The sequence below is a fragment of the Callionymus lyra genome, chromosome 2 (genome assembly GCF_982586985.1).
Source record: "Callionymus lyra chromosome 2, fCalLyr1.hap1.1, whole genome shotgun sequence".
Taxonomy (NCBI): domain Eukaryota; kingdom Metazoa; phylum Chordata; class Actinopteri; order Syngnathiformes; family Callionymidae; genus Callionymus; species Callionymus lyra.
In genome coordinates this window covers 11,153,124-11,180,860 of record NC_141819.1, presented here as the reverse complement: position 1 = coordinate 11,180,860, position 27,737 = coordinate 11,153,124, and the positions used below count along the sequence as shown (strand labels likewise).

The 27,737-nt window shown below is 40.4% G+C and overlaps 1 protein-coding gene across 2 annotated transcripts in view; it reads left to right on the top strand.

Moving 5' to 3' along the window:
- The first annotated feature begins 207 nt into the window (after window positions 1-207).
- The window catches only part of nr5a2 (nuclear receptor subfamily 5, group A, member 2), a 49,202-nt gene continuing 21,672 nt past the window's right edge, over window positions 208-27,737 (top strand). Inside the window, exons 1-5 of one of the 2 annotated variants that reach the window (XM_087783515.1) lie at window positions 208-692; window positions 2,214-2,332; window positions 4,261-4,402; window positions 10,277-10,989; window positions 27,205-27,324. In XM_087783515.1, coding sequence (XP_087639641.1) covers window positions 611-692; window positions 2,214-2,332; window positions 4,261-4,402; window positions 10,277-10,989; window positions 27,205-27,324 — 1,176 coding nt within the window. In that variant the 5' untranslated portion in view covers window positions 208-610. Of the gene's footprint in view, window positions 693-1,889; window positions 2,056-2,213; window positions 2,333-4,260; window positions 4,403-10,276; window positions 10,990-27,204; window positions 27,325-27,737 lie in introns of those variants that run through there. The other variant, XM_087783516.1, reaches the window with a different exon arrangement.

Here is a 27,737-nt window from a genome sequence, read left to right as displayed (position 1 = left end):
TTTTTTTTTTTTTTTGGAGATGAATCCGGTGGGTTCCATGTTCCGTCTCCTGATTGGCTGACGCGGCGTCGATGTCAGAGGTTCGCACGCATCCAGGATTGGAGCGAGGGGAGTAAACAAAGCCGCGAGGAGGAGGAGGAGGAGGAGGAAGAGGAGGAGGTGGAGAAGAGGTTTCCACATCTCCAGACTGTCCGACGCGCCGATTCTGACTTTTACGCGCAGCAGCAGCGAGGGCGGCACCGGCGGCAGAACTCGCGTGTTCCAGAACCCAAAGTTGACATTCTGGTTCTGTTCTGTCAGGACGAGGAGAGACTTTAGACCCATTTATTGTGATCACAACTGTCATTTGACGACCTAAAAAGAAATAATAATCTCATGCCTCCCGCGCCGCTTCTAGTCCAGTCTAGTGTAATAACGCGCGTTTTCAACATGGTTCCTTCGATTTAAAACAACAAAAAAAAGAAGGGAAGAGAGGAAGGAAGGGAAAAAAAAAGTGAGAGCCGGGACACGGTGAGGCGTGATCTCGGGATCCCTTTTTTTTTTTTTTTTAGCCCTCATCAGGTGTCCCGCAGGTCGGTGCGGATCTTCATCTCGGGCCGGTGGCGCTGACATGCTGCCCAAAGTCGAGACGGAATCACTGGGACTTTCTCGATCGTATGGAGATCACGGGCACATGCCCAGGAATATACAAGGTAAGACACGCGCACGGTTCTTCCAAGACACACTCGCTGCGAGAGCTTTGCACGCTGCGCGCGTTTTTAGACTTTGCAAACTTTTTTATTTTTATTAGAGTCTTAAACCATCTTTAAAGTCTGAAATCAATGTTGTTTAATATAAAATAATGTGTTCAAGTCAGTGCGTAAAAAAGTTAATTTGCTGTCTTGACTTAAGCTGCATGTTTTTATTAAGTTTATGGATGAATCGCATTGATATAGAAAACTACATTTAATCTAAATTGTATGATATGGTACGGATATTACTTTACTATTTAAATCACATTTTTTAAATATAATACAGCTTTCTGAAAGAACACAATTTGATTTAAGGACACTGAGTCACAATGTGAAATTATAATTAAAACAGCCTATTTTTAAACCTTCTTTATTTGGGGGAAAGCAATGTCTTCCAAGTCTATTTTAGTGGACAATTCAAAAATACAACGGCATTGACATGCCAATATGAACACTTATTTCCTCATGTCATTGCACAGCAATATAACATGACGATCAATTAGACCGCACTCCTTTAGTTTATGATCCACTGATAACACACACATACTCACTGACACACACACACACACACACAAAATAACTCTCACACCAGAATGAGATCCGAAGTGTGATTTAACGCAACAACAAAAAAATACAACTCGTGTGTATATCTGGAACCCGCAAAACAAACCGAACTAAAACCAAAATGTGTTAAAATAAAGTAACTTCATATTTTAACGATCCGAATATTTACAGAGAAGACAAAATTAGGGGCAAAGTGGTAATAAAAAAAATGCGGCCTCGTATTAGATACAATATAAAGTTTGGATTTTAAAATAGAAATATTAAGACGAAACAAGGCATTTTTGGGCATCTTTTAAAAATATGTTTTCCGCTCGTAGAGAGTGAATTATGATGACACTCAAAATCCCGCAATCGTAGAAACTTGTTGCTTCACTAATAGGCCGGTCTGGCGAAAATGTCATTAAATAAATCCTAATAAAAGTGAATATAAAATAAAATTGAGGCCTTGACATGATAAAAAAAAACGTATATGTGTATTTTATCCATACGTGTCATCTGTCTGTTTCGCACCTGACAGCACGTTTGTTGGGATCAAAAACCCACATCATCTACATAAAAAAGGCGCCCTAAAGCGATAAAATGGCGGCGCTGTAATGACGCTAATTAAACGATCATTTAACGCCATTTAAAACATCCTTAATTCATATCCAATAGTATTTATATTTTTTTGAACACCACAAGGTAGGAAAAGGGCCTAAAGAAAAAAAACGCAACACCAGGTGGACTTGAAAGATATTTTCCTGCCAGGATGGAGATGAAAGTGTGTGTTCATTTTGACGCTTTCTTCACTTAAAAACTTAATAACTCCCGATTTTTTTTTTACCATCACATGGACGTCTGAATTAAGTCTCCTTTAACGTGTTTATTTTTTGCATTTTATTTGAGGATATTTTCTTCCATTTTTTTTTTGTTTTGCAGCACACCAGTTTAAAATGATGGACTACACTTACGACGAGGACTTGGACGAGATGTGCCCCGTGTGTGGAGACAAAGTTTCTGGCTATCACTATGGACTTTTGACGTGTGAGAGTTGCAAGGTGAGCGTTTAACTAAATCAACAAAAGCTTATAAACTACTTAAACTATTTAAAAATGTGTTTATTTGGTGTAAATAGTTGCAGGACGCTCGTTGCCGTAAAACGTTCTTAATTCAAAAAAAACTTTATTTAAACTGTTCCGTAACGCAGAATTCCCGCGGCCATGTTTATTTACATAAAAACAAAAGCCCTTATTAAATCATTGCGAGCGTGTTAAAAGTTTCATAACGGAGGTAATGATCTGTATCAACACATTTCTTTTCCACTCCTCCCTCCGCGGATAAACAGTGTTGCAAAGGCTTATTCGAGTCCAGTAAAGCTGTCACCAGCAAATGAAGCTGAGACAAACGTCTTCATGTTTTTCACGCTGTTTTTTGGTGTAGAAATGCAACTCGTGCACGTTTTTTCTTGCTTGTCTAGTCATTATTCAAAGCAGATGTTATAGATTTTATCCAATATCATGACCTTGAGATGCATAGAAATGCTCCTCAGTTTCTCCATCTCTTTTTCCTTTTACTTCTTGTTTTCTTATGTGTGTGTGTGTGTGTGTGTGTGTGTGTGTGTGTGTGTGTGTGTATGTGTGTGTGTGTGAACTAGTGATTTATTAAGTGTTGTGAGATCATTAATAATATTGACATCCACCTGAAGCCTGATGATGATTGACACGTGTCTCACCTGCAATGTTGGGTTAAAAACCTTTTTAATTATCTTGGAAAAAAAAAAGTTCAATATAACCTTATTGTGAATTAATAAATAGCAATAAATAGCCTGGTTTTGTAGAGAAAAAACGTGAAAGTAAGTTTAATTTATTTATGAATAAATACATATCCAGGTTGCATACACAAACATTTATAATTGTCTTTATTTACCGTAATTACTTTGACATACTTAACTTGTACACAAACTATTCAGGGTTGTTTTTTTTAACTTCTGTTTATTGTCAATTCCCCATAGATTACATATCCATAATATGTAATATACATACAACAAGGTATTCCTATTCAAGTCAGCCATCAGGTAATTACAAAAAACTCAATAATACAAAGGCAAATCAAAAAGAAACATACACAAAAAAAACAACACGAAAACAGACAGGAAAGACCAAACTAAACTAAACAAACTATTCTGGTTTGATAGTCCAGTTTTAAATACAATATTTTTAAGATTTATATTTCCTTTTTCTAAACTCTTTAATAAGTGTAGTGTGAAACAAGTGGTGTGTTTTACCTCCCCTTGGATACATGGGGCGATGCAGATTGTCAATTAAATGTAAGTTTGTTGAGATATTGATAGTAGCACCTTAAAAAAAAAAGTATTTAAAAAGCTGTTTTAAGGATTCTCCTCCTTAGGTTATAGATCTGGAATACGTTAATACCGTCTTCCACCCCCGTTTGATTTTTTTTGCTGCTGCTGCCAATAATTAATTCCTGGTTGCAGGTATAAACCTCAGTAATCCAGGAACTGTGAATTATGGATGTAATTTATTGGATTTTTTTTCTTCCTCCTTCTCATGTTTTTCAAATATTAAGTGGGAAGTTTAAAAGATATCTTCCCCTTGGATTTTATTGGTGTTATGTGAGTTTAGATGTGAACATCCTGCATGCTAGAAAATACTATAAAAATGTAATAAACTATTAGAAAATTTACCTTTTGAAATAGTTTGTGTAAACACAGGCTTAAATTACTACACAAATGTGTTTTTCTCTGGCCCTAAATCTAAAAAAGGGATCCTATTTCAAAGTGCAAAAAAACATGTTTGTCTATGCCTTAGTATATATATGTGTGTGTGCGTGCGTGCATGTGTGTGTGTGTGTGTGTGTGTGTGAATAAAGCCTGTCTCCCTCCATCTGTCTGAGTGTGTGAATAGGTCAATTACCATCGCCTTGTAGGGGTCAAGCAGGTTGACGTCTTAATTGGTTCTCTCCACAGGGTTTCTTCAAACGCACCGTCCAGAACAATAAGCGCTACACATGTATTGAGAACCAGAGTTGCCAGATTGACAAGACCCAGAGGAAGCGCTGCCCGTACTGCCGCTTTCAGAAGTGCCTGACCGTTGGCATGAAACTTGAAGGTACAGAAGCATTTTTTTTACTCTCCTACAACTTGAAATGTAATTTTAGTTTAGTGGGATTTATGGTTCATGCTGTGTTTTAAAACCTATTTGTTCTGCAAAGCTCTAACAAATTCAGCCTTTATCAACACATTGAAGAAACTACGTTTAATGGTTTTGTGTCCGATTGACTTGATCACGCTTTGGGCATTAGGACCACGACTCCATACTCATTCATGAAATGTATGGCATTAATTAGTGCCACATTTATCAGCGAGCCTTCATTGCAACACATATTTCCGTGACAATTCTGACATAATTCAACATTATTTCTTTTACCTTATTTGCGCGACGGATCCATCTTTGTACCTCGGTAGAATTTTGATGAACGTTTATTCATTTGCTTTTCTATTCACATCTGTTGGACTGAAAAAAAAAAAATTACAACCAGACATTCCATCCGATGCATCACATTCTTTTCAGGACGTGTTTGCAATTATTTTCTGAAACCTGGAAGGGAAAGAATGACACCATGGAGTAACTCAAATTAGAACTTGATTGCTGCTCGACTTTTACGAAAGTTCTTGAAATCCGTTCAATATTCTAACGTTTAAAACATAGACATAGTAAGAAAAAAATGGATTTATAATGTAATATTATTTATAATATCTCTTCAAAAGTGATATAAACATATAGAAATTCTTAAATCTAAATACAATTAGTTATGTAGAATATAAGGAATTCTGTTTATCCGACACATGACATTTCCAGTATTTTATGGTAGAAATATTCGGCCTTCGGTAAATTAAACGGATATATGTCAGTAATGGTTAAATATTAAACTTGGCGGCACAGAGGGAATGTTAACGATGATACTTTTGGAGGTTTCATTGTTGAACTTGAATGCTTTTCCCAAAAAAGAGTCGCGAACATCCAGCCAGTGTTTCAATAAAGCGTTCAAAATAAACAAACTATAGGCAATAGCTGTCCCGATTTCTGAAACCAGAAATTTGAGCCATTATGATTTAATAGGTGCTCTTAAATGTTTTCATAAGCACACAGAGTTGCTTTCATATATATGTATATGTATTCCCAAGGTTATTTCTTTTTAAGCAACATCTATATTCATTTATTTATGTAATATGTCGAGATTCTGAATTAAAGCATGAAAACATTAAAGCATTAGATTTGAACTTTTGTAACAGTACATGATTTTCAAATTAATGAAAGTGTATTTAAAAGGCATGAGATAATCATTTGGTTGAATTAAATGGCAGAGTTGTTATTCACGACGTTTGCTTAATAACACTTAGATGCTTTTGAGTTGATTCCGTACTCTTAAATGGAGTTTTATTTGCGCTATATATCTAAAAGTTTATTGAGCTGATAATATCTTTCTCTACAAATTGTACGCGTGATAACACGGAATTTGTAGCCTAGGCGTCTTCTTTCATTTGCTTTTCATTATAATAACAGTTTTTTTCTTATACATTAGTAAGTTATACGTTTGCAAAGTTTAAATTCAACATTGATTAAAACACAAACTATATAAATATTACTGTATGGTGTCACTTTATCTTGTGCGACCCAATATGTTTTAAAGTTGAAAAGCAGTTTCTTGATTCAGTTTTTTTTTTGGAAAGTTTGCATTTGTAAATCACCCACAAAAATGTGGCGATCCTAGAGAGAAAGAGAGAGTAGAGAGGTCCATGAAAGAGAGGAGTGAAGCGGCGTTATCACAGCTAGATTCTTCCCTGCAGGCTTCTCTCTCGAACCTGCCACGTGCGGCATAATTAATTGCTGTTAATTGTAAATGGCTGCTGGGCATAAAGTCCCAGCCTGTCATTTTCCAGCTGACACTGGTGGGAGGCTGGCGGTGCTCAGCGTGTCTTGCTGGCGGTCTCTTTTCTGCTCAGGGGCATCACGGGCCCCGCAGCACTCTGTCAGGGGCCAGAAGCCCCTGTGGGTGTCTCATGCTACGACCTCCCGTACAGGAGCGCTGACAACTCTCTTACTCTCTTATGAAATCCCACACAGAAGTGAGAAGATTTTTTTGTCTAATGAACCGTGTTTTAATATCCACGCTGGATCACGATTCTTGGTAATTAGCTCGACGTGGACTAACTGCTTGTTTGCGTTTCCCAATATGTGTCGGACAGTTTCCCAACTTGTTGGACCGTGAGCGCAGTTTCCAGTAAGGCTGGTAGCCGCGCGTCTGTGGGTGTGTGTTTGCCAGTTTAGGGAGGTCAGCGAAACATAAAATGTCAAAGGAATATAAATAGTGTTTTGACACGTCTGCCTACTCGACTCCACAATATCAGACACTGTAAGCAGATTAAGGATTTACATTCTTTTCACTTCTGTATTCAATCGCTGCTATTTGGATTTCTAGTACAGGTTGTGTTTTTCAGGTGTTTTCTTAGCTTATCTTATAATGTTAATGATGATATAGAACCTTAATTATGAGAGTTTTTATAAAGCTTGTGGTTTAATGTAAGCAACTATAGTAGACCTAAGTTATTAGGACGTTACCATGGTTCTATGAGTGCAATTCAAGGTCAAGCCCTGAATGTATAATTAGAATAACATTAAATCAAACACAATGTTTGATTCTGTAAGTGCATTTTGAAACCAGGTTTAAGGACTGGATGCACTCAGGATATAATTCATGATGAATGATCTACTCTCATGATAATGTTATATATATATATATTCAAATAATTATCAGTTCATCTTAATTGAAGTCCAACATTGTGTTTCCTTTTTTTGACGAGTGCAGTATTTAGGCTTAATGGCATTTGGAAAATGGTTTATAGCTGATTTGCAAGTCATGAAGTCTAGTAACAGCAACTTCATTTTACTACTTGGTCGTATTCCATGGCACAGTAAAAGTCCCGGTCGCTCGCACGAGGGCATTTACGTTCCGTGTTGACCAAGTGAGAAGCAAGTGAGCCAGATCCCATCAAGGTTTGGAAACTGTGCGAAAGGTGATGATGCATGTTACGTCTAAGTAGCTCCCGACTTTTTTTTACTGCCTTCCAAAAGTTGCCTTGGATCACACGCTCCGGCGACTTTGCTTAATAGTTCTGCCATCCTTGTATTTTCTTAAGGACGAGACTTGTGTCGACACATTACGTGTGCGTCGGGATATTTGAGCCAAAATTAATTCTCCTTTAGTGATAAATGTTGTTTCACTCGGCAGTTACACACCAGTCAAATAAATATTTGCAAATGTTTTTTTTTTTAAATGGGTAACAACAATACTCAGTCACCCTAAAAGTCTCGTTGATAGTGTTTTTTATCCCCTCCCCGTCCTCTCCTCGCTCACTCTGATGTGTCTTCCATCAGACCACTCCGAGCTGCCGTTGCAGCCACAGAGCCTTTTCCATTACTTATGCATAGGTATCATAGGTATTCATGTGTGTGCAAGGGATAGGGCGCATCCGGAGCACAGGCCGAGCCCCGACATGACAAACAGGGTGTCAGCGAGACTCCGTGGGACCCATTAATATGCCGGCGGCCCGACAGGGATCCTCACCTACGTGTACTTAATATTCCTGTATATTAAACAACCATAAATCAGAGGGTGTGAGCGTCAAAGGAATATATGTTTGTGTGGAGTGTTAAGGTGTATTAGGGGTAGAGGCCACTGACATTCATGCGAGTCAGAGCGGGCTGGAAATAAATGGGTTTAGCTTTTCTTGTTCGATAGTTCTGTTTATTTCTTGATATGCTTGTGACAGAACAGGAGATACTTGACGTATTTGACATCGCAAGATATCAAAGAACTCAGACTATTCTCGAAATTTGTCTGGAAGAAAAAAACTGGATGAAAATAAGCAGTCAAACAAGAAAAATTGTAGTATTCACATCTGAAAATGACATATGTCCTAGATATATTTAGGCTCAGAACCAATGAGGTTGCTGGATTAATCTCACAACTTCACAAAGATTTGTACCAACGAACACGTAGATATTTTGCTCAAAAACCGCTTCACTTATTTTGTTAAATGGGAATATTTGCAGCTAAACTCAATTGAGTATGTGTGTGTGTGTCCATGGAATACCAACTTTTGTCGAAGAAAAAACAGGTAACTTTAGCTCGACCACCCTTTAGGAACATTGAAATCAATTCCACGCGGCGCGACTGATCAAGTTGAGCGCAATGGTTTCGTAGTAAAGGTAATGATTAGGGTGAGGCAACCCGTGGTAAGTCTGTACAATATCAACCCTAGCATGTCGTCCTCAGAAGTGATATGAACCCCCTGCCAGTTTGAGTGTGTGTGTAGGTGTGTTCCTACATGTGTGTGTGTGTGTGTAGCGGTGGTAAAAAACCCACACCCTCCAGTCCTAATATTCATGAAGTCATATCGGTCCTGAGGACCATTGAAGGCGAGGAGGCTCTTTTCTTCCCAGAAGGTCCAGCTATTAATTTCCCAGCTCATTAATTACACTGTTGTGGAGGGAATATTAATAGTTAAATACGCCCTTCAATATATATATAATGGATGTATTTGACAAAGTGCTGGTTTTATTTCTTTGTGGCTTGTAACACTTGAAAATGATTATTATAGATAATGATGAATGGCATTATATTCAGAGATTAAAACAGAGTGGACATAGTAGAACATCTTTTTTGAGCTACTCCCCGTTTGTGTTGTCGCACATGTGTTAATACGAGAGAGCGATGTTTGCGTGTCCCCCCCCCCCCACTCTTGGCTTCCTGCGCTCGCATCAGTGACAGAACCTTTTGTAAGTGAGGTCATTAAAATCACTCCCAAGGCAGCACAAGTGAGTGTATGTCTGCGTGATTCCTCCCCCTTCGACACCCCGACTTTCTCCATCCCTTCCCTCTATACCCACCTTGTCGCCCCGTGTTAACACTTGTTCTCTCACCCCCTGTCGACACGTAAACCTTTATTTAAATTCAATCCGGGGCAAAAGAAAATAATCATTTATAAGATTATACAATAACTTTAATACAAAGTGTTTTTTTTTTTTTCTTTTTTACAAGAGTCTCCCAGACATGTTTAAGATTATCGCACGCTGTGCTCGACCAGCCTCGTCAAAGTAAGAGGTAATTAAGTATGAATAATTAACGGCGGCGCCCCCCGACTGGGAGACGGCAGAGCAGCTTCCCCGATGGCACCAGTCGGCCAGATCACACATGGCCCTCGTAGCGGTCCACCGTGTGCCCGGCTCGTTCATTAGAAATACCCATGGCACAGACACGTTATGATCCTCTCCACAGGATTCTACGTGTCGAAGGGAGGGGGGGGTGGTGCAGGGTAGAACCCCCAATTTGCTTATTGTCAGACCTTCCAGCCCTTTTGGGGGAAGAAACAGTTTCAATTAACGGCCGATGACGGCTGGAGTCTTGAAGTTGTATAATCAGAAGGCATGAATAATGTGTGTTTAGTAACCCCTGCTTCACTCTTTTTTTACATTTACGACCAGTTTATCTGATTTAACCGTTTCCTGCGATTGTAAGGTTCACACAATCACTCACTCGCGACAAGTAGAAGTTTATTTCTTTGGTCAATAATTAACCACATTATCTTTTAGACCTGTGAGGTTTGGAGTCAACAGATAAATGTCAAGTGTAATCATCACCAGAAACCTCTGCCCTACACACAAATATGAGCCCACTTCTGTTGAATTAATCCTCCGGTTCTGCTTAAGCTGGCACAAGGTTAGGTTATAAAATGTGATGATTAAGGTGTTTTGCAACTGAAAAAGCACATTTAGAAAACAGGATAATTAAAGGAAACATTGTGAGCCACATTTTTTTAATTTAAAAAATGTCTTGAAAAACGATTTTCTGTGTGTTTTAATAATGTTTCCAAATGTCAGGGTCAAATCATTTCAAAGCTAAATGTTGTCTCCCTTCATCAGCTGTTCGGGCAGACCGCATGCGTGGTGGACGCAACAAGTTTGGACCAATGTACAAGCGCGACCGGGCCCTCAAGCAACAGAAGAAGGCGCTGATCCGAGCCAACGGTCTCAAGATCGAGGCCATGAGCCAAGTGATGCAAGCCGTGCCCACCGACCTCACCATCTCGTCGGCCATTCAGAACATCCACTCTGCCGCCTCCAAAGGCCTCCCGCTGAGCCACCACCCGGGCCACCATACCGGACACCACCACCACCACCACCATCACCACCACGCCACCGCCCTGCCCCCCACAGACTACGACCGCAGCCCCTTCGTCACCTCGCCCGTTAGCATGGCGATGCCACCGCACGCCGGGAGCCTGCAGGGCTACCAGGCGGCCTACGGACACTTTCAAGGAACGCGCACCATCAAGTCCGAGTATCCAGACCCGTACACCAGTTCCCCAGAATCCATCATGGGCTACGCCTACGTCGACGCGTACCAGTCCGGCTCACCGCCGAGCTTCCCCCATCTGATCGTAGAGTTGCTCAAGTGTGAACCGGACGAGCCGCAGGTCCAGGCGAAGATCCTGGCGTACCTGCAGCAGGAGCAGGCCAGCCGGGGCAAGCACGAAAAACTCAACACCTTTGGCCTCATGTGCAAAATGGCTGACCAGACACTTTTCTCCATTGTTGAGTGGGCACGCAGCAGCATCTTCTTCCGAGAGCTTAAGGTAAATCACCAGCAGCACTACATCTATATACCAGTTACATCTGTATAGTAAGTCACAGTTAACAGAAGGTTAAGTTGTTCTAGTTATCCACACATTTTCTACACAAAAGCTCTTTCAGAGACCGATTTATCCGACTAAACCCTTGGACGTATCGGCATCCATATTTGACAGTCTTTGACAGTGTCCATGAACATCATTTGTTCAATCTTTTATCTCCAGCAGGCCTTTAATCTTGTGCCTTTATGCTGTGTGTGGGTGTGTGTGTGCGTCTGGGGGTGTGTGGGGGGGCCTCTTGACTGCAACCGCCTTGGGTCAAACTGCCTGATCAAAATTCAGCAGCTACCCACATTAACCCTGGGTGACACAAAGCGGCTGTGGGCTGTGAAACTTTCTAAATTGTTTCGAGGAATACTACATGTACTTTATATCTCCATAATGTCTTCATTTAGGTGGGAAATAAAAAAACAGTTGTTTTCACCTAATGGTTGATTGAGAAAAAACATCATGTGAAAATAGATGTATAACATTATTGTGTTTTTATCAAAATAATTGTAATAATTAATTTCAAATTGCACGAAAAGGAAGTATTCATTGTTAGTTTTCTCCTTTTGCATATAAATTAAAAGGGACCTAAAAATGTGCATGATCAATTTTTTAGCTTTTTGAACACTGGTTCACTCTCCAAATGTTCTATGCAACTGTTAATTCCATGGTTTTAATGACATACTCATTGTAAAACCAATGCTCTTTTAACTACGCAGAGGAGAGTCCTTGAAAAACACATGTTGACATTTACATGTGTATTGACACTCGCGAGATTTCATTCTCATTTCGCCTCGATTATTACCACAGAGTTGTGCACACAATGGTTGGGTGTGTCTGCGGCTAATAATTATGTGAGTGAGTCTGGCTCATTAACTTTGAATGATCATTTCTGCTATACTAGAAAGCCTCTCTGTTCGCAACACCCTCATCTTAATTCAATTATCTCGCCCTCTTGTGTTTGTCTCTGCCGCCGAACGAAACCGCCATTATGTTCCCCTAATGACTATATTTACTCTGTATTACAGAAGCTTACAAGCAATTGTGTCTGGTGCCTGTTACAAAAGGACATCACAATTATTATTTTTTTATTATTGCCGGATGGTCCTTTTCAGGCATCCCGACCACTCCCTCAACCCCCACCGCCCCACATAGACCCCCCACCCCCCAACTCGTGCTGAACTCTTGAAGTGGGAGGGATTCCATTTAAGCGAGGCGGATAATTATACCAACACTGATGCTTTATTTTTAAAGAGGCATCACAAAGGACTCTTATGTGCAAGCTGTGACACTGACAGTTTTCCCCACACGTTCTATGAATGGTCTTCTCTAAGACCCTCAGCGAAAATTATGGAGGGTTAATTTTTTGGGAAAATACAGTGTTTATCTTCTCATGTTGGCAAAATTCAATTAGGGTTGCTATTAATTCATGCTCCTGATTTAAATTCCATTTGCACTGTTAAAACCTACGTATTGTCGCAGCAACCCTTTGTTGGCTATTTAAAATGCAAACTAGAGAATAAAATTCAATAGCCTTTGGCATTTACTTCAAATGGTTGGTGCCAAAAATGTTACCTTAAGTTGAAATTAGTCAACATTGATCAAATAAAAATATAGGTTTTTTAAAAAGCTCATTACTGAACAAAAATATAGGTCATTTAAATGTTTTTTAATCAACCTTACATGAAAGGGATACTTAAAAGTAGTTTTAAACAAAGAACATAAAATAATTCATCAACATGTTTAAATCACAAGTATTCACGTATATATATCGGCAACGTTCGTGCAGCCGACCAGAAAGACAGGAAGCTGCGGAGAATGAAGTTGGTCACGAGAATAGTGCAGCACCGTAAGGAGCTTTTTAATACACATACCACATTGAGACACAGACACCACCGCTCGCACATCACGCTCTAACTAATATTAGCTCACTAAGAACAAAAGAATTTCTCTGGTCGAGGTGCCAAGCTGGGAGGGTGTGTATGTGTGTGAGTGGCTGTAAGACATCTGCCAAAAAAAAAAGAAAAAAAAAGTGTTTCAAGATTCAGTTTCCATAAGTATGCCTTTGTCACAAGACTCAAAAGTATTGAGCCATTAGGCCCTGCATTCTCCTCTTCCAAAGTGGCATAGTGCCTGTCTCTGACGGGAAGAAAGTAGCGACAAGAGGGTCATTTATTTGGTACACCTTGCATCCATTGAAAGGTGCGGCTCCGTCTGCCAATGCAACTTTGGTTCTGATGGGTTTAACACATTGTTAATTCAACTGCTGTTTTAACATTCTCAGTGATGCACATGAAAATATTTAATTGAGTCGGAAATTAAATTACTGGTCTGCGTGTTTATGAGATTTGATTCGGTGCCAGGGCTTGGTCGACCCTCTCTTTGTCCTCGTGTGCCCTTTCCAAAAAAATCCTTTACTAATCCACGCACAATATGAATAGATCTCTGTGTGTAAGTCCATAATCAAATCTAGAAAAGTAACACGCTAAAGCACTAATTTACATATATATTATAATATCTTTTTTACTCCTGGCCAAAAATAGCGCTTCAAAGGACGACAACGTCTTTGACGGGACAATGTTGTTGATAAAAGTGCTTCTCAGAAACATTTCTGGTGCATCAGTGTTGCACAACATGTGTGTGAATGTTTACATGCGTGTTTACACAACGTGAGTCATCGGTGGTCCGGAGACACGCTCTCCTCCATTGTTCCAGCGGTGGGATGGCTGGCTCGACTCCCACAACAAACACAATGGGGATCGGCACTATTGATGATTCACATGTTTATGTCTCACCTTCCTTATTCAGCTCCCATTTTGGCCACACCTTTCGTTTCCTCTTTTCCTCTCTGCACCCTTTAATAATAAAAAAGGATGTTGGCAAGTGCTTTTGTCCAGCATGTCAACACATGATATGCAGAGGTTCGTTATGTAAGCGCCAGATTATAAAATGCATCTATGAAATCCCTAAAGGTGGAGCTGAATACAGGCTCTTTTTAACTACATTTGTCAGAATAGTAATAAAACCATAACAATGTGCAATAATTCTCCGAGGTACTTCATCTTGGTAAGCTGCCAATTTTCAGGAAAAATTACTGAACCTGTAGGAATCGAGATTAATGTGAATTAAAGTAAAGTTTTCATGAAATTAGGCAGAATTTTGAAAGTTAAACTTAATTTGGAATAGTTGGACTCACGTCAAAAGAGAATCACTTATTAGAATCAATAGTATGATATGTGTCTTATATTAATATAATTTATTAACATATACAGATTAAAAGGTATTAAAAACAGACGTAAACAGGGTATAATCTGGTAGTTGCAGTGGTTGTTAGTACCATAGGAGTATCTTAGAGTTAAAAGAAAAAGATGGTGACACCTGCTATATACTGAGTATTTATTCTCTGCTTAAAGTGTCACACGAACTATCAATATGCATTTACAGTAGGGGCGTGTATCTGCAGGATTCGATACACGCCGATGTCATACGTATCACAATGCATTGACAGCAATGCAATATATTTCTGAAGGAACAAGGATACATTTCTAGTTTTGCCCAAGTACTTGACTCTGGTGTTGTAGAATTTACAGACCACATGACTCTTGACGAAATCGTAACTTTCATATGTTTTGAAACCAAAATATGTCCAAACAATAGCTTTAAAAGCTGCTGGAGTCGACTGTATCCTCTCGTCCTCAGTTATTTCGGAGATCTCGCAGGATTTCATTGTTCCTTTAGCTGCCAAGAATGCAATGACTGAAGTACAATTGCAACGCAGTGAATATTTCCATGTTAATTGTAAAAAATAATTAACTTTCTTTTTCTTTATTAAACCGTAAACCATTGAAGAACTATGGTAACAAATAAAATATAATTTTACTTTTTTCGAATATATTGTTATTTTTCAATTGATATAGAGGTGTGAATATCGATACAGTATCGGAGGAAAAAAAAAACATCACCATAAATTGCTGTATCATTATTTTCCAACACCCCTATTATATATATGTGTTGTTGCCATCCTTACATTTTGACGTTATAGGTAGATTTCAGTCTTTCGACCTTTAACTGCCCATTATCAATTATCTGAATATTATCCAATGGTTGTTTGCAAAATACAATACTCTATGTTGCAAAATACTTCAACGTAATGCGTTTTACTGTTCTGGTGAATACCTTATAAATGATCCAGTCCTTTTATATGGTATTTTCTCAACTCAACTAAACAAAACTGTCACATCTCATTTTGAGTCTGGGTTAAAAAAAGATGCAGTTCCTAACTGATGTGTAACTTCATACCTTAAGTTATCCCATTCTCCCTATAAAAACAAAGCAATGATAAAAATGCTTTTGACATTTGGAAATTTGGCTTCTATCTATCCGAGTCGTCCAGGGACAGGTTTTTCAGGGAAGATCCAGACAGGTTTTTCTTTGTCCCTCCATCTATTTTGTTTTTCTTTGCTTTGTCTCTGCGTGGAGCAGCAATGGCAAAAGCAGAAGCGGGGGCCATTAAGTTGAGGAGGAACTGTATTAGAAGTCTTGTTCCTTGGGAAAGCTCCCAGCTGAGATGGGACAGCCATATTGGATAAACAGATGGCCCGGCAGAGGAAAGGACAGGCGAAAAAGAACAGAGGTGAAACAAAACGAGCGACAAGAAGCTCAGGCTAGAGCGAAATAATACATTTTTGTATTTAAGACATCCACTTTTGATCGTGAATACATCATTTTATAATGAATAAAGTGGAAACCTTTTTTTCTTTTTAACTTTAGAAAATATAGTAATACAGTTGTGTAGGTAGAAAAGATACATTCTGATCTCAGAGTTTTAAATAATTCCATGAACTAAATGAGATTTTGAGATTTTGACGAATAAGATGCTTTCAGGTCTAACATCTCTATGGATTTTTTGCTTTCAAACTTATTAAACACGTACACTTGTTGCAAAGTACTAAACCGAATTGGCTAATTGTGTTACTGATATATTCCACTGCGCTGCGTTAAATGTACACACTTCTTGATAGTTTATTTAAACATGAATTTACAACACACTTACCCAGCTGAGCTGTACAGGTTCAACATTGAACACGTTTAATTTCAGATCTATATCTAACAGTCATACGTTTGGGTGTGAAAATATCGATAAGGCCAATATATCGTGATATTTGCTTTTCCTGATACTAACCGATACACACTGTATTATTTCATTTTATTTAATCATAGTTATTGAATGGATAACACATTACAATAAAGTGTGTTTGAGTTAAAATAAATAATTTTATTTTCCTTATTTACTAATAACATGCAAATATTCACTGCTTTTTTTTTTCGTTTTTGTGTTCCAATTAAACTTCTGGCCGCTGGATGGCAGAAGTCATTATGTCCTCCGCAGGACAAAGGCTGAGGACGAGAGGATACATTAGACTCCAGAATATTTTAAACTTGGACATATTTTGGTTTCATAATCAATGAAAGCAGTTACGACTTTGTCAAGAGTCATTCTGCAACACCAGAGTCAAGTACTCGACAATACTACAAGTATATTCTACAGTATTCCCATTTTTCACTGTACTGTATATTGTATGGCTGTCCCTGTCTATTGTGAAACATATTGTATTGCCAGATTCTTGCCAATACACACCCCATGTGATACATTTCCAGATAACCTTTCAGTCTTTTGTCTTTGAAGATGCTAAGAAAAGTTTGTGTAGTAAAAAAAAACAAACCCAATAGCTTGATTTAATAAGCAGGTGATCTGTGAACCTGTGTTGTGTATGTCTTGTCACAGAGGTCAGAGTATGTAGAGTATGTAAGTATAACTTAATTAAATAATAAGCATCCTATCCAAATAAAAAGCAGAAAAAAAATGATCAGCAGAAACAGAGCAGTCAGAGCAGTGAGAAGTTTATTGCAGGATGGAGGAAGAAATGTGTGGACGAGTATGATAAAAGGGGAATAAGGACAGTGAAGGGGGGATTGAAGGTGTGGTGGGGGTTAAATGGGAAGATGAACAAGGGGTTGCGAAAGACAGCGATCATAGGCGAGAAGAGGAAAGGGTGAAACATACTGAAGGACAACAAGGGGGAAAAACGACCAGTAGGTGGGGTGTATAGGGGGAACAGGTGGAAGGTTAATGGGCCTGGAGCGGATCCACCAGACGCTCTTGGTCTTGATATATGGGCCAGGGGACTGGTGCGGGGCGTAGGCTTTCAAAGATATATTATTTCATTTGAGCAGCAGCACTACTCTGCAGACAATCCCCGCACACCCTCACCCCGGCAGCATTTGTCCAGTGATAGATGACACGCCCCCCTGTCATCACAACACCAAACACACACACACGCTGAACACACACACGATAGTAACACCACCCAGAAACCTAACTATTAAAAAAATAATAATTATAATCAGGTTGTTGTATTCAGAGCTTGTTTTGTTTGTCGGGTCAATGAGAAGGTCTTTCAGTCACACATGTGTACTGTGTGTGCGTGTGTGTGTGTGTGTGCTTTCGAAAGTTGCTATTTTAGTTGTAACAATATCTGTTTGATCAGGAACAGTGGGCAGAAGTTTGAGGCTGGTTAAGGGGGAGGTTGTTGAGGTTGAACAAAGGCCCTTTTTCATTCATCAATTATTGACAAGCTAGCAAGACATCAATCTCTCTCTTTTACATGAATACTGTAACTCCCGACTCCATCGACTTTCACCGATGGAATCGAGTTGATTTTGGAAGGGCTTCAAGCGGAGTGTGCAGTCAGCCAAAGTAGAAAAGAGTACAAGCATAAAAGTTTTACAGTCTAGAAGAGTTCAGATACTAAAAGCCAGAAACACGGCATCCATGTGTCGAGAAGAAAAGTAGAGCGAGTGGTATTTGTACAGCGAGAAAAATGACTTTTAATGAATACATTTGTGAAAATTAAGTACTTTTTAACTTGCCCTGATTCATCAGTAATCCCGATACTCGCGTAGACTACATGTATCTTTAGAAACATATATATATCAAATTGTAAAATGCCTCAGATCCAGCCAACACTGCTTCAGTCCCGATGCCGACCCCAGGGGAGCAGAGGAAGCCGGAAGGAAGCACAGGAAACTTGTTAAAAGGAAAGATTTACTTTTGCCTGTCCCGGAGGGGCATCGGCTACAAGGGGATGACGGGGTTTGGGAGAATTTAGCATTCGCAAAGTCTGCTCATCTACTTGTTGCTTTGATGAGGGATAAAAGGCTGTCATGAGGTACAAGTTTTCAGAGCTGCAGGAAATGATGGACCTCGACAGCATTCCTCTCGCTTGTTCATCATTTCAACAAGTCTTTTTCCTCAGCCTTTTAGTCGCTGTTTAACTCTGTCTAAGCGCAGCGGCTCGACAAGCCCCGCGAGTGTAAATTGACTGACACTGTTGTGTCATTCAGCTCAGAAGTGTTTTAAAACTTCCATTTATATTTTTTTTCCGTCCCGCTTCTGAGGCTTTTCGGTAAAAAGGCTAATCAAAAAGAAAGCAAAAGAAAACCTTAAAAATTGCCTTTCACTTTTCCTCTGTGCAGTTTTCCATTTTCAAGCTAAGTTAACGTAGTCCTATTCACATTTGTGAGCACTTTCTATCGGAGCGAGAGCAGGCTGCGTTTAAGTCTTGTTTAAGAAGGATCAAGGTAAAAGCCTTTTTTATTGCCGCTTGTTAAGAGAGTTCCGTGGGTGACTAGACTCCCGTAACACTCACTGGCCCCAGATACAACACACTTGTTGGCACACGTGGGCAGCTGTCAGTTAAATCAGCTAAATGAGGGACGTCGTGATGGAAGTGGAAGGTGGAAGAAAAACAAGAAAAGAGATAAACAAAGTGGGGATTAAGTTGAATGATCTGACAAATCAAACAGACACCCTCTGTGAGCGGAAGGTACTTTCACTGTTTTTATGTTTATAACGTCTAACATTGGTACCTTAACGTTCTGACAGAACTGGTAGGAAACAAAAGCAAAACATATTTCGGTGTTGCTCTTTTAATTCTTCACTTTATGGTGAAAATGTATTTAGAAATGATTAAAAAGACATTCATATAGACATGGTAGACACAATAATCTCCATCAACCCAACCTTCTCTCTGCACCTGAATCACTGGGAAATCACCCTTTTGCACTTTATTACAGACACAAAACTACGCTCCAAATAATACTTTCGGTATGTTACTTGCCCCAGAATTTGACATCATTTTTATTTACATGTTTTCCAATCTTCTAGCAATATTTGCCAGTTTGGCGCCTATATTGGGTAAAATGTCCTGGACTAGAACAACATGGGAATTTGATTTGTGAGATTTTAAAGTAAAATGAATTCAAAGATCATTTAGATGTGACAGGAAGCCTACATACATCCATTAGTTGCTTTTTCAGATTTGATATTTATCAGCCAGTTGAAGTTGGCCCATGTTGACTCCAGAATGTGTCTCAATGTTTGATGTAAAAAAACAACAACATGTACATTCAAGCAGGGTGGCAACGTGTTGGTTTAAGAGCAGCAAATATACAAACAGAAGTGCCGGCATTTCCCCTTTAAATAGCTCCGGGCTATAGGGTTTCCCCGGAGGTCAGAGGAGCCGAGGTGTGGCTTCTGTACCCTTATGCTGACCCTCAACCTCCAAACTAAACTCACCACGCAGAGATATGCAAACCTGTCAGCTCATTAATCTTGTTTTTAACACCTATTCCCAGCTTTTAGTATAGCAGCACGGCGAGCCGCGGCGTCGGGACGCAGGCTACGATAATGCAACCGATTCAACCAACCGCGATAACATGAATTCCTCTTTGCACTCGTATTCTTTGCTGCCTCTTCACTGGCGTGAGACACCATTTGATAGGTCCCAGTATCATTGCCTATTATCTGCACGGAATCCAGCATGACTGGAGGTTGTGCCCATGTCGGCTGCTTTGGTCACTTGGCTGTCAACAGTTGTTCCCCGACGTCTATTTTTGATGCTCATTTGAGGCTTGTCTATTCTGGACGGGGAGGAGGGAGGGGGGGGAAACATGGGGGTGACGGCGGGGGGGAACTGAAGACAATAGACAAGACAGTGGAGGACAGTTTGCCAGCTAGTTTTACAAGACTCGGCGTGTATTTTTATTCGACCGCTAAGACGGCTGATTGAATTTGCACATACGAGTTCCACAGGTGTAACTCTAGACAACGTGGTCATGTTGTAATGGCAGGAGAAAATATCAATGGGGGCCGTTCTCCAAACAAGGACCCTCGCAGAAAACTGATTTAGTGCTGCAAAGTGGGACAAAGACACCTGTTCCTTATTCCTACTTTACACATTCCTTTCTTTGCTGGTTTTAATTTTCATATTTCTCTTCAATACTAATCTTTAAATTTTATTAGCCTTGTATTATGTCCACTCCTTACGCTCACGACCAACTCCTCCCTTCGCAGTGAATCTGGCACGAGCCACGTATAAATGATTCCATACTCGAAGAATAAAGGCGCTAATAAATAGACTTTACAGTCTCGAGTTCTTTAAAAGAAAAATGGCACATAGGACCGGACGATAAAAGAGGTTCTTCAGCCACCTGAAACAACTTCGCTCAATAAATCAAAAATGAACATGTGAGAAACGGCGGTGACAACAAAGTTGAGCTGTTAAAAAAAAAGAAAAAAGAAGAAAAATAAGGCAAAAGACTTAACCAGCTACAAAAGCAGTTTTAGGACTGAAGGTGTCTCACCTTCCCTCAGGTCTTTTAGGACCATATGTTTTGTTGCACCTGCAGCTGAACCACTTGGCCCTAATGCTGACAAAGAAGTGCTACCGAGAGATACCTGGAGCCTCGTACAGATGCTCGTCCGCCGGCGGAGACGACTGCACGTGCACTTGAGGGAGGAGCGACGCTCCATCTGTTCTGCCATGTTGCCGACTGTTTACATATCAGAGGAAGCTGCGGAAACACTCAATTAGTTAATTTACGTTTTTAATTCGTGCATCAAGGGCTGTGATCTTACTGATCTCTGGAGCCGTGCCACACACACACACGATTGTAGATCCACAGCTGTTTGCAGGAACTAAAGCCTCTCAGCAAATAAAAGGGACCATCCGAGTACTTGAAAGACTAATGGATTTCTCAGTCTCCTGCACTCTCGAAGCAAGTGTTCTGTCTCTGCATTTTAAAGCAGACGTTCTGTATGCAGCGGGAGAAAGACGGAGGCCTGCCGTCTGCCGTCTCGTCGCTTTGTCCCGCCAGCTTGTTTGGACTCACTAATCGTCGCAGAAGACGAGTCCTTTCCCACCGTCTGTCGGTGGAAGTCGAGGTTACGCGGCTCGTGATAGAATCGATAACTAACCATTGTGCTGCGGTGGACGCCGTAAAATAGACGTCGTGCTCTCTAACCTAAACACACATCTGCTGTCGCACTCAAACCCCGCGTTCACCTTACACAGCACCCCCCCCACCCACCCACCCACTTTTCACACTCGGCTCACAAACGGCAAGCGATAAATTGCGGTATTAACTCAAACAATGATTGCACTGCATGGAAATCCAATGGCTGAAGCTTAAAGCCCCGGATCACTGGGTAGATTACGCTGTGCATGGGTGTCCTCTGGGGTGGGAGAGTTGTAGATGGATCAATAGGATTTCTATGATCAGTACAGCCAGGAACCTTATAAGTGTGTTAATGCAATTCCTTTCAAATTTTTTGGACAACGTGCGTTTCTCCGGCATCGGAAGATTCATCGGTGAAGAGAGAGTGGACTGGCGGGAAGGGAGCAGAGGGGTGTGTGCAAGTATGCAGATGTATTACTGTCAGGCATTTGAATCGCCGGTGCCGGTTTGAAATAATTGCATTGAATTATGTGTGTGTGTGTGTTTATGCGTGTGTCTGAGAAGACCTTCTTTTGGGAGATGCCGTTTCCCGGCTGATTGTGTATTAGTGGTCTAATGTTCATGTGAATAATTGATTAGGGCCTCTCTGTGTTTTTGATAATTAGTTGATAGCTTCTTAGCTATAAGCCCCGAGATTTCATGTGTGTGTGTGTGTGTGCGGTGGGGGTTTGTCTGTCTAAAAGAGGTACCCTGAAAACAATAGTGTGCGTGGAATAAAAAGTGTGTTCCCCTAAGCCATGCTCTCACAGATTACCTTAGAAACGAGGTTACATCGCATGCAACTCTTTTCTCATTACCTCATTTGTTCTCTTTTACACCCGCACCTTCCTGAGCTCTAATCCAAAGTTTAATTTAATTACTATTATCTCTATTATTCTCTCAGCAGCAAACAAACAAACCTACACTTATTTTCTACTCACGTCTTCTTTTTAATTTTTTCCTGTCGCTTTACTTGAGTCTTGCGTCTGTCGTGCGTGAAGTGAAAAAAAGGAAAGTTCGGGAAGATGTTTGCAACATCACCAAATCACAGCCCTGATGTCAGGCACGGGAGGATACGCCGTGGTCAGCAACCTTGACAAAACGAGGTGTTCTTCCTTCTGCATCGCACACACTTCTACTTGGTTTATTTGGATTCTAACACAATGGCACTCCTGGAGTCGCAAATAACTTTTTGCACTCATCCAATAGTATTATATTTATTTATATATATACTGCCCCAAATAACCTTACAGATAGTTTTCCATATGTGCTAATAGCTAATCAATTTAATTCAGGAAAATCTTATTTTTTATGATGTTAAATTCACATGACTACTGTGTTTTAAAATCAACAACAAACACAATTTAGCAAGCAAATTGCCACTTTCTCATTCTATCAGAAAAACAACAAAACCTCTAACAGTGGGATATTTTTGTTCTCCCAGATGGCCCCTGGCATCTCTATTGCTGTTTAGGGACATAATAACAGTCTAAGGTTTCTGTGTGCTCAGCCCAAGCTCAGCGCAGGGCTATTCTTCACTACCTGATATCTTGTATTGGAAATACACGCGCCCAGAGAACAGGTGCCACTGACACGACACACTTAACAGCCTGTACGCAATAAATGGACCTTCCCTCTTCGTCTCGGGGCCACCTGCTCACTTTCCCAGCTTCTTATCACACTGCCACGGTAGATTGGAGCCCAAATTGACTCTGTGCTATGTCAAACAGGAGCCGGTGTGGGAAAATGCTTTTTATTCTCACCAGTTTCAGTTAAAAAAAAAAAGAAGTTAATCCAAAGATCCGTCCTTCTCCTCCTCCTCGCTCCAGGTCACATAGCTGGAACATCCTGAGGATTTTGTCACTCACACAATCGCCTTTTCCCCGATTGTATACAACTCTATTTGTGGCTTTTAAAATGTTTGGCTGCCAACAATGATTTGTGGTGGAATTTAATGGCCTCTAACTGTGTCATCTGAGCTGACACTCAAAGGGCAACTAATGACAAAACCAAACTCTCCTGAGTCACATGTTATAAATGTTGATGTCTTCCTCTCCAGTCCCTCATCATGACCATGTTTTGAACTGGTTACTTTATAGAACTCTCCCCCGTCTGAAATCTGGGCGAATGAGAGGTTATGAAAGCGAAGTCCATTATGCCGTTATAATGGCTTCACTTCTCCCCCAACCAGCGATAATCAACCCCACTTTGTTTATACAATGAGTCCCTTGGAGGTGGAGACTTCCGGGATCAATGGCGCTTAGTGACAAAGATAATTTAATTATGTAAATATTTAAATGAAAAGAGAGTTTTGTGCAAAGCTTTGAACCACAAGTACAATAGAGGTCCAAGATCAATTTAAATCAACACATTTGCCCTTTAATATTGACTTAATGTAGCATTAGAATCAAATCTAAATGATATAAAATACAATCTAAGCCATAAGATACAGCAGTTTGATTAAGAAAAAATTGGTGAATGGTAGAAAAAGAAAAACATCCCATGTGTGAATTCTCTCCAAGTCTGCAACTCACTTTTTGAATTCAATAAAGGAGCTAAACTGGGCTCTTGCTAGACATAATTAAGAGTTTGCGACACAGAAACAACAGACACCGTTCTAGGTGAATTAATGTTCCCAGAAGAATACACGGCCTGTTTGGCTCAAGGCGAACAGATGCCAAGCTAGGATTGCACCAAAGGACGGCTGCAAGAGAGACACGCGCATTGATGTGATCTTCAAACCTCACCTGTCTGAGACGGCATTGATTCCCATCCAGCACAGAGACACAGTAACTACTGTTTACATGCGAGGCATTTGAGGCTGATAAACCCACATCCTGTGCATGTGTTCTCGCCCCAATACGAGAGAGAGAGAGAAAAAAAAAGAGTATCTTAGTTCATTAGGGCTCCACAGAAGGAGATTCCATTAATCTGTTCATTAGTCCACATCAAAAATGGAAGTACTTATTAAAATCAGATCCAGCTGTGTACTCTCGTTAAATCCCGCCGTAGTCTACGATTCCGAACAATGCTCGTGGCACGAGACCAAGACTTGGCCACAAGAAAGCGGGTGTGATTCTCCTGCACTGGCCTGTTTGACTCGACACAGTAGGATAATTGCTCTACTCTTAGCAGGGGGCGATGAATAAACATCACGTTTGTCAGCGAGTATCTGAATGCTCCATTTCCAATTAATTTACATTCGCCAAGAAATGGGGGTGAACGTCTGCTCTTAATCACGATGTTTTACTCTCTCAATATCCCCCAAGTCTTTTCTCATTCTTTCATTCCCCGTTTGGCACTTTTATTCTCCCTCGCACTCGTGTTCTCTTACCTTTCTCTCTGGAAAAGCCCATTAATCTCAGCCGGTGGTTTTGAACAAAAGCTATGGGCTAAGCGATTGATCCGGGCATTGATCCCGCTCTCCTGAACGATCATAAAGGCGTTAAATTGGTTTCTTGGAGGATATGTATTTTTCATCGCGGGCTTGTTCGAGTAGAAGTTCCTTCCCTCGGTGTTTCCTCTGGTGCTTTTAACCAAACCACTGCAGATAATATAAAAGTAATTACTAGATCATAGCTTCGAAAAGTAGAATTAAATGTGGATTTGGGGGGAAATTTTCCATCAGTTCAATTAGAAAATAATTAGCTTTTCTACACAACATGCGTTCTATGATGTCGTGAAACGTAAAGAGGTCAACTTCTTACATGTTAAATCTATTTATAACCTTTTACATCGTATGGTAAGAGTAGCCTTGTAGTCGAGACTACCTCAACCAAGACTAAACAGAGACAGACAGCGTCAAGGCCAAGATTTTTTTTTTTTTTTTACCAAGATTGAGACATAGACAAAATAAGACACATAATATAAACACTGTAAAAGACTCGTTTAAAGACTGTCAACGAGGTGTGTCAACATTTGTGTCACGTCTATTATTAAACGACAGAAAAAGAATCACGGTCCATTTAGCTTCGAGACCTGTATACCTGCCCAAGACTGGGTAAGACGAAGCGAACCTGAGACCAAGACCGTCGAGACCAAGACAGGAAAAAGAACAAGAATAAGTGGTCGCGAGTCCGAGATTGTTTTTCAGAACTACAACTTTATTTTAACATAATTTAAGTGTGAAGACATTTTCCCCTTTTTTCCTTTGTCTTACCTTTATACACGAAACTCTTTGTGGTGAACTCCTTGCGAAGACTGGAGCGGGACACATACATGTGATGACCATGAGTGTCTCTGCTCGTACGAGTAATAAATGCAAAACAAAGTCGAGGCAGTCGTCTGCTCCGTGTCAGAAACTTCATAATATCTGAGCAGGCAGCCTATCTTTTGCCATCAGGCGCCACGAGTGTTGCTTTTTTTTTTGACAGAGCAAAGGAAAAGCTTGTCAAGGAAACAGCGCGTGTCACTGGCACTTAAAAGGTCATCGAACTGAACCTCAACCCGGGCCTGCCCTTACGTCTGTCGGCCTGTCACCAGTCTCGCCGTGTCGCCGGCGCGTCCCTTGTCCTCGTTTGAGTTGCTATCACCCACCGTCACCCGCTCTGAGCGGCTCCCCTTTGATGACCAGAACCTCTTGTCACGGAGAAGCTTCCAGGCAGGCAGAGTCAGGACAGCTCTTTGATGAGGACCCCACTGCTCGCCAGCAGCACTGACATGCAGGGGGTCGTTTGAAGATCCCTGGCTTTACATGTGCTTATCCTTCACGACATGCACACACACACACAGACACAATTACGAGGCGCTTTCCAGAGCACTTGAGACCGGGACGGGGATGGGGGTGAGACGCAATGCGGTCAACTTTGGGGGTTTTAATGAAGGCGTATGAATTTCTTTTTGAACATGTATCACAAAAAAAAGATAGGCCTTGAAGAAAGAAACAAATGGGGAATAAAAGAGTTGGTGATTTTGTCAACTTGGACCAGTAAACTCGGAGGAACGACGCATTCGAAGCGCATACCTTGCGTATCAAACAAGTTCCTCTGGATGTATTGATGAATTGTCTACCATGCAAAAACATAACCTTCCCCACCATTGCTATGCATTGATCAATATACTGACTGATCTATGGAGTGTTACTAGTTTTTGGCCAGTTTAAGGACCCCCAGCCAAACAGATGCTGTCTTATCTTATCAAGTCAAATGTCCACAGATGCAGACGGAATGTTTAAACTTAAATGGACTTCCTCTCGACTAATATCACACAATACACAGTGCAACTACAAAGATTGACCAACATACTTTTTCTTTCGGCTGGTAGTTAATCATTGACAGATCTAACGGATATTGAAATAGTAGTATTTTGTTTCCAGACTTTGAGGCCTTTGAGCTCAAGAGTTGGTCAATTAGGTAAAATCAGGTGTGCGAGATATTCTCATGCATTTTCCTCATTCCACGGCTCCTAATGTCTCGTCTTTGTTTGAGTCTGGCGAGAATGACTAATAATTAACACGGCCGCCATGAGAAGAGAGAAGGTGTTACAATGGACGGGGTTGTTTTGGTTCATTCTTCACCAGCGCTTCCCTGAGATCCCACAACTGGCCGGCTCCTTAACCGTTATCACCCGTGGGATCACTCACCGATGGCAACGGGCAAACAGATAAAGAGGATTGTGAACATTTTCACATGAGAAAGCATGTGACTGCTTACAGGGATGTTATGCATATGCTGCAGGATTAAAAAAAAGAACTCAACCAATTGACCTGTGAGCAAGCTAGCCTGGGATATACACTAAAGACTAGCATTATACTCAGCACTTTGCTAATGTCCTGAGTGTGTTTTTGGGAAATAAACATTGTAAAATCTAACTCTTGTATGTGTGTTTTTCAAACAGGTTGATGACCAGATGAAGCTGCTGCAGAACTGCTGGAGTGAACTTCTCATTCTTGACCACATCTTCCGGCAGGTCGTGCACGCCAAGGAAGGCTCAATTTTATTGGTGACTGGTCAACAGGTGAGTCTTCGAACGCCCTCAAAATATTACAAATCTTTCATTCTATTTAAGAAACAATTGATGACATGGAGTGGCAACAATTCATCTTCAACCAGAGATGGTTTACGGCTTTATTTTGATGTCTTTTAAGGCATTAAGATTCAAAGTGGATAAAGGAAGAAGAGTTTTTGGTACACTGAATCGTTTCATACTATCTTATCATAAGCTGTTTCACAAAAAAATGATTCACATTGTGTTCTTTTTTTAAGTATTATTAGAAATTGAATTTTTCAAAAATTAAATAAAAATCACAAAGATGACACATACCTCTGCCAGGGAGCTCATTTCACACCAATATTTCTGAAAACAATCAAATATATCTTATAATCAGGAATCAAAACCAAGGCCCTTAACCACAAATAAACATTGAATGA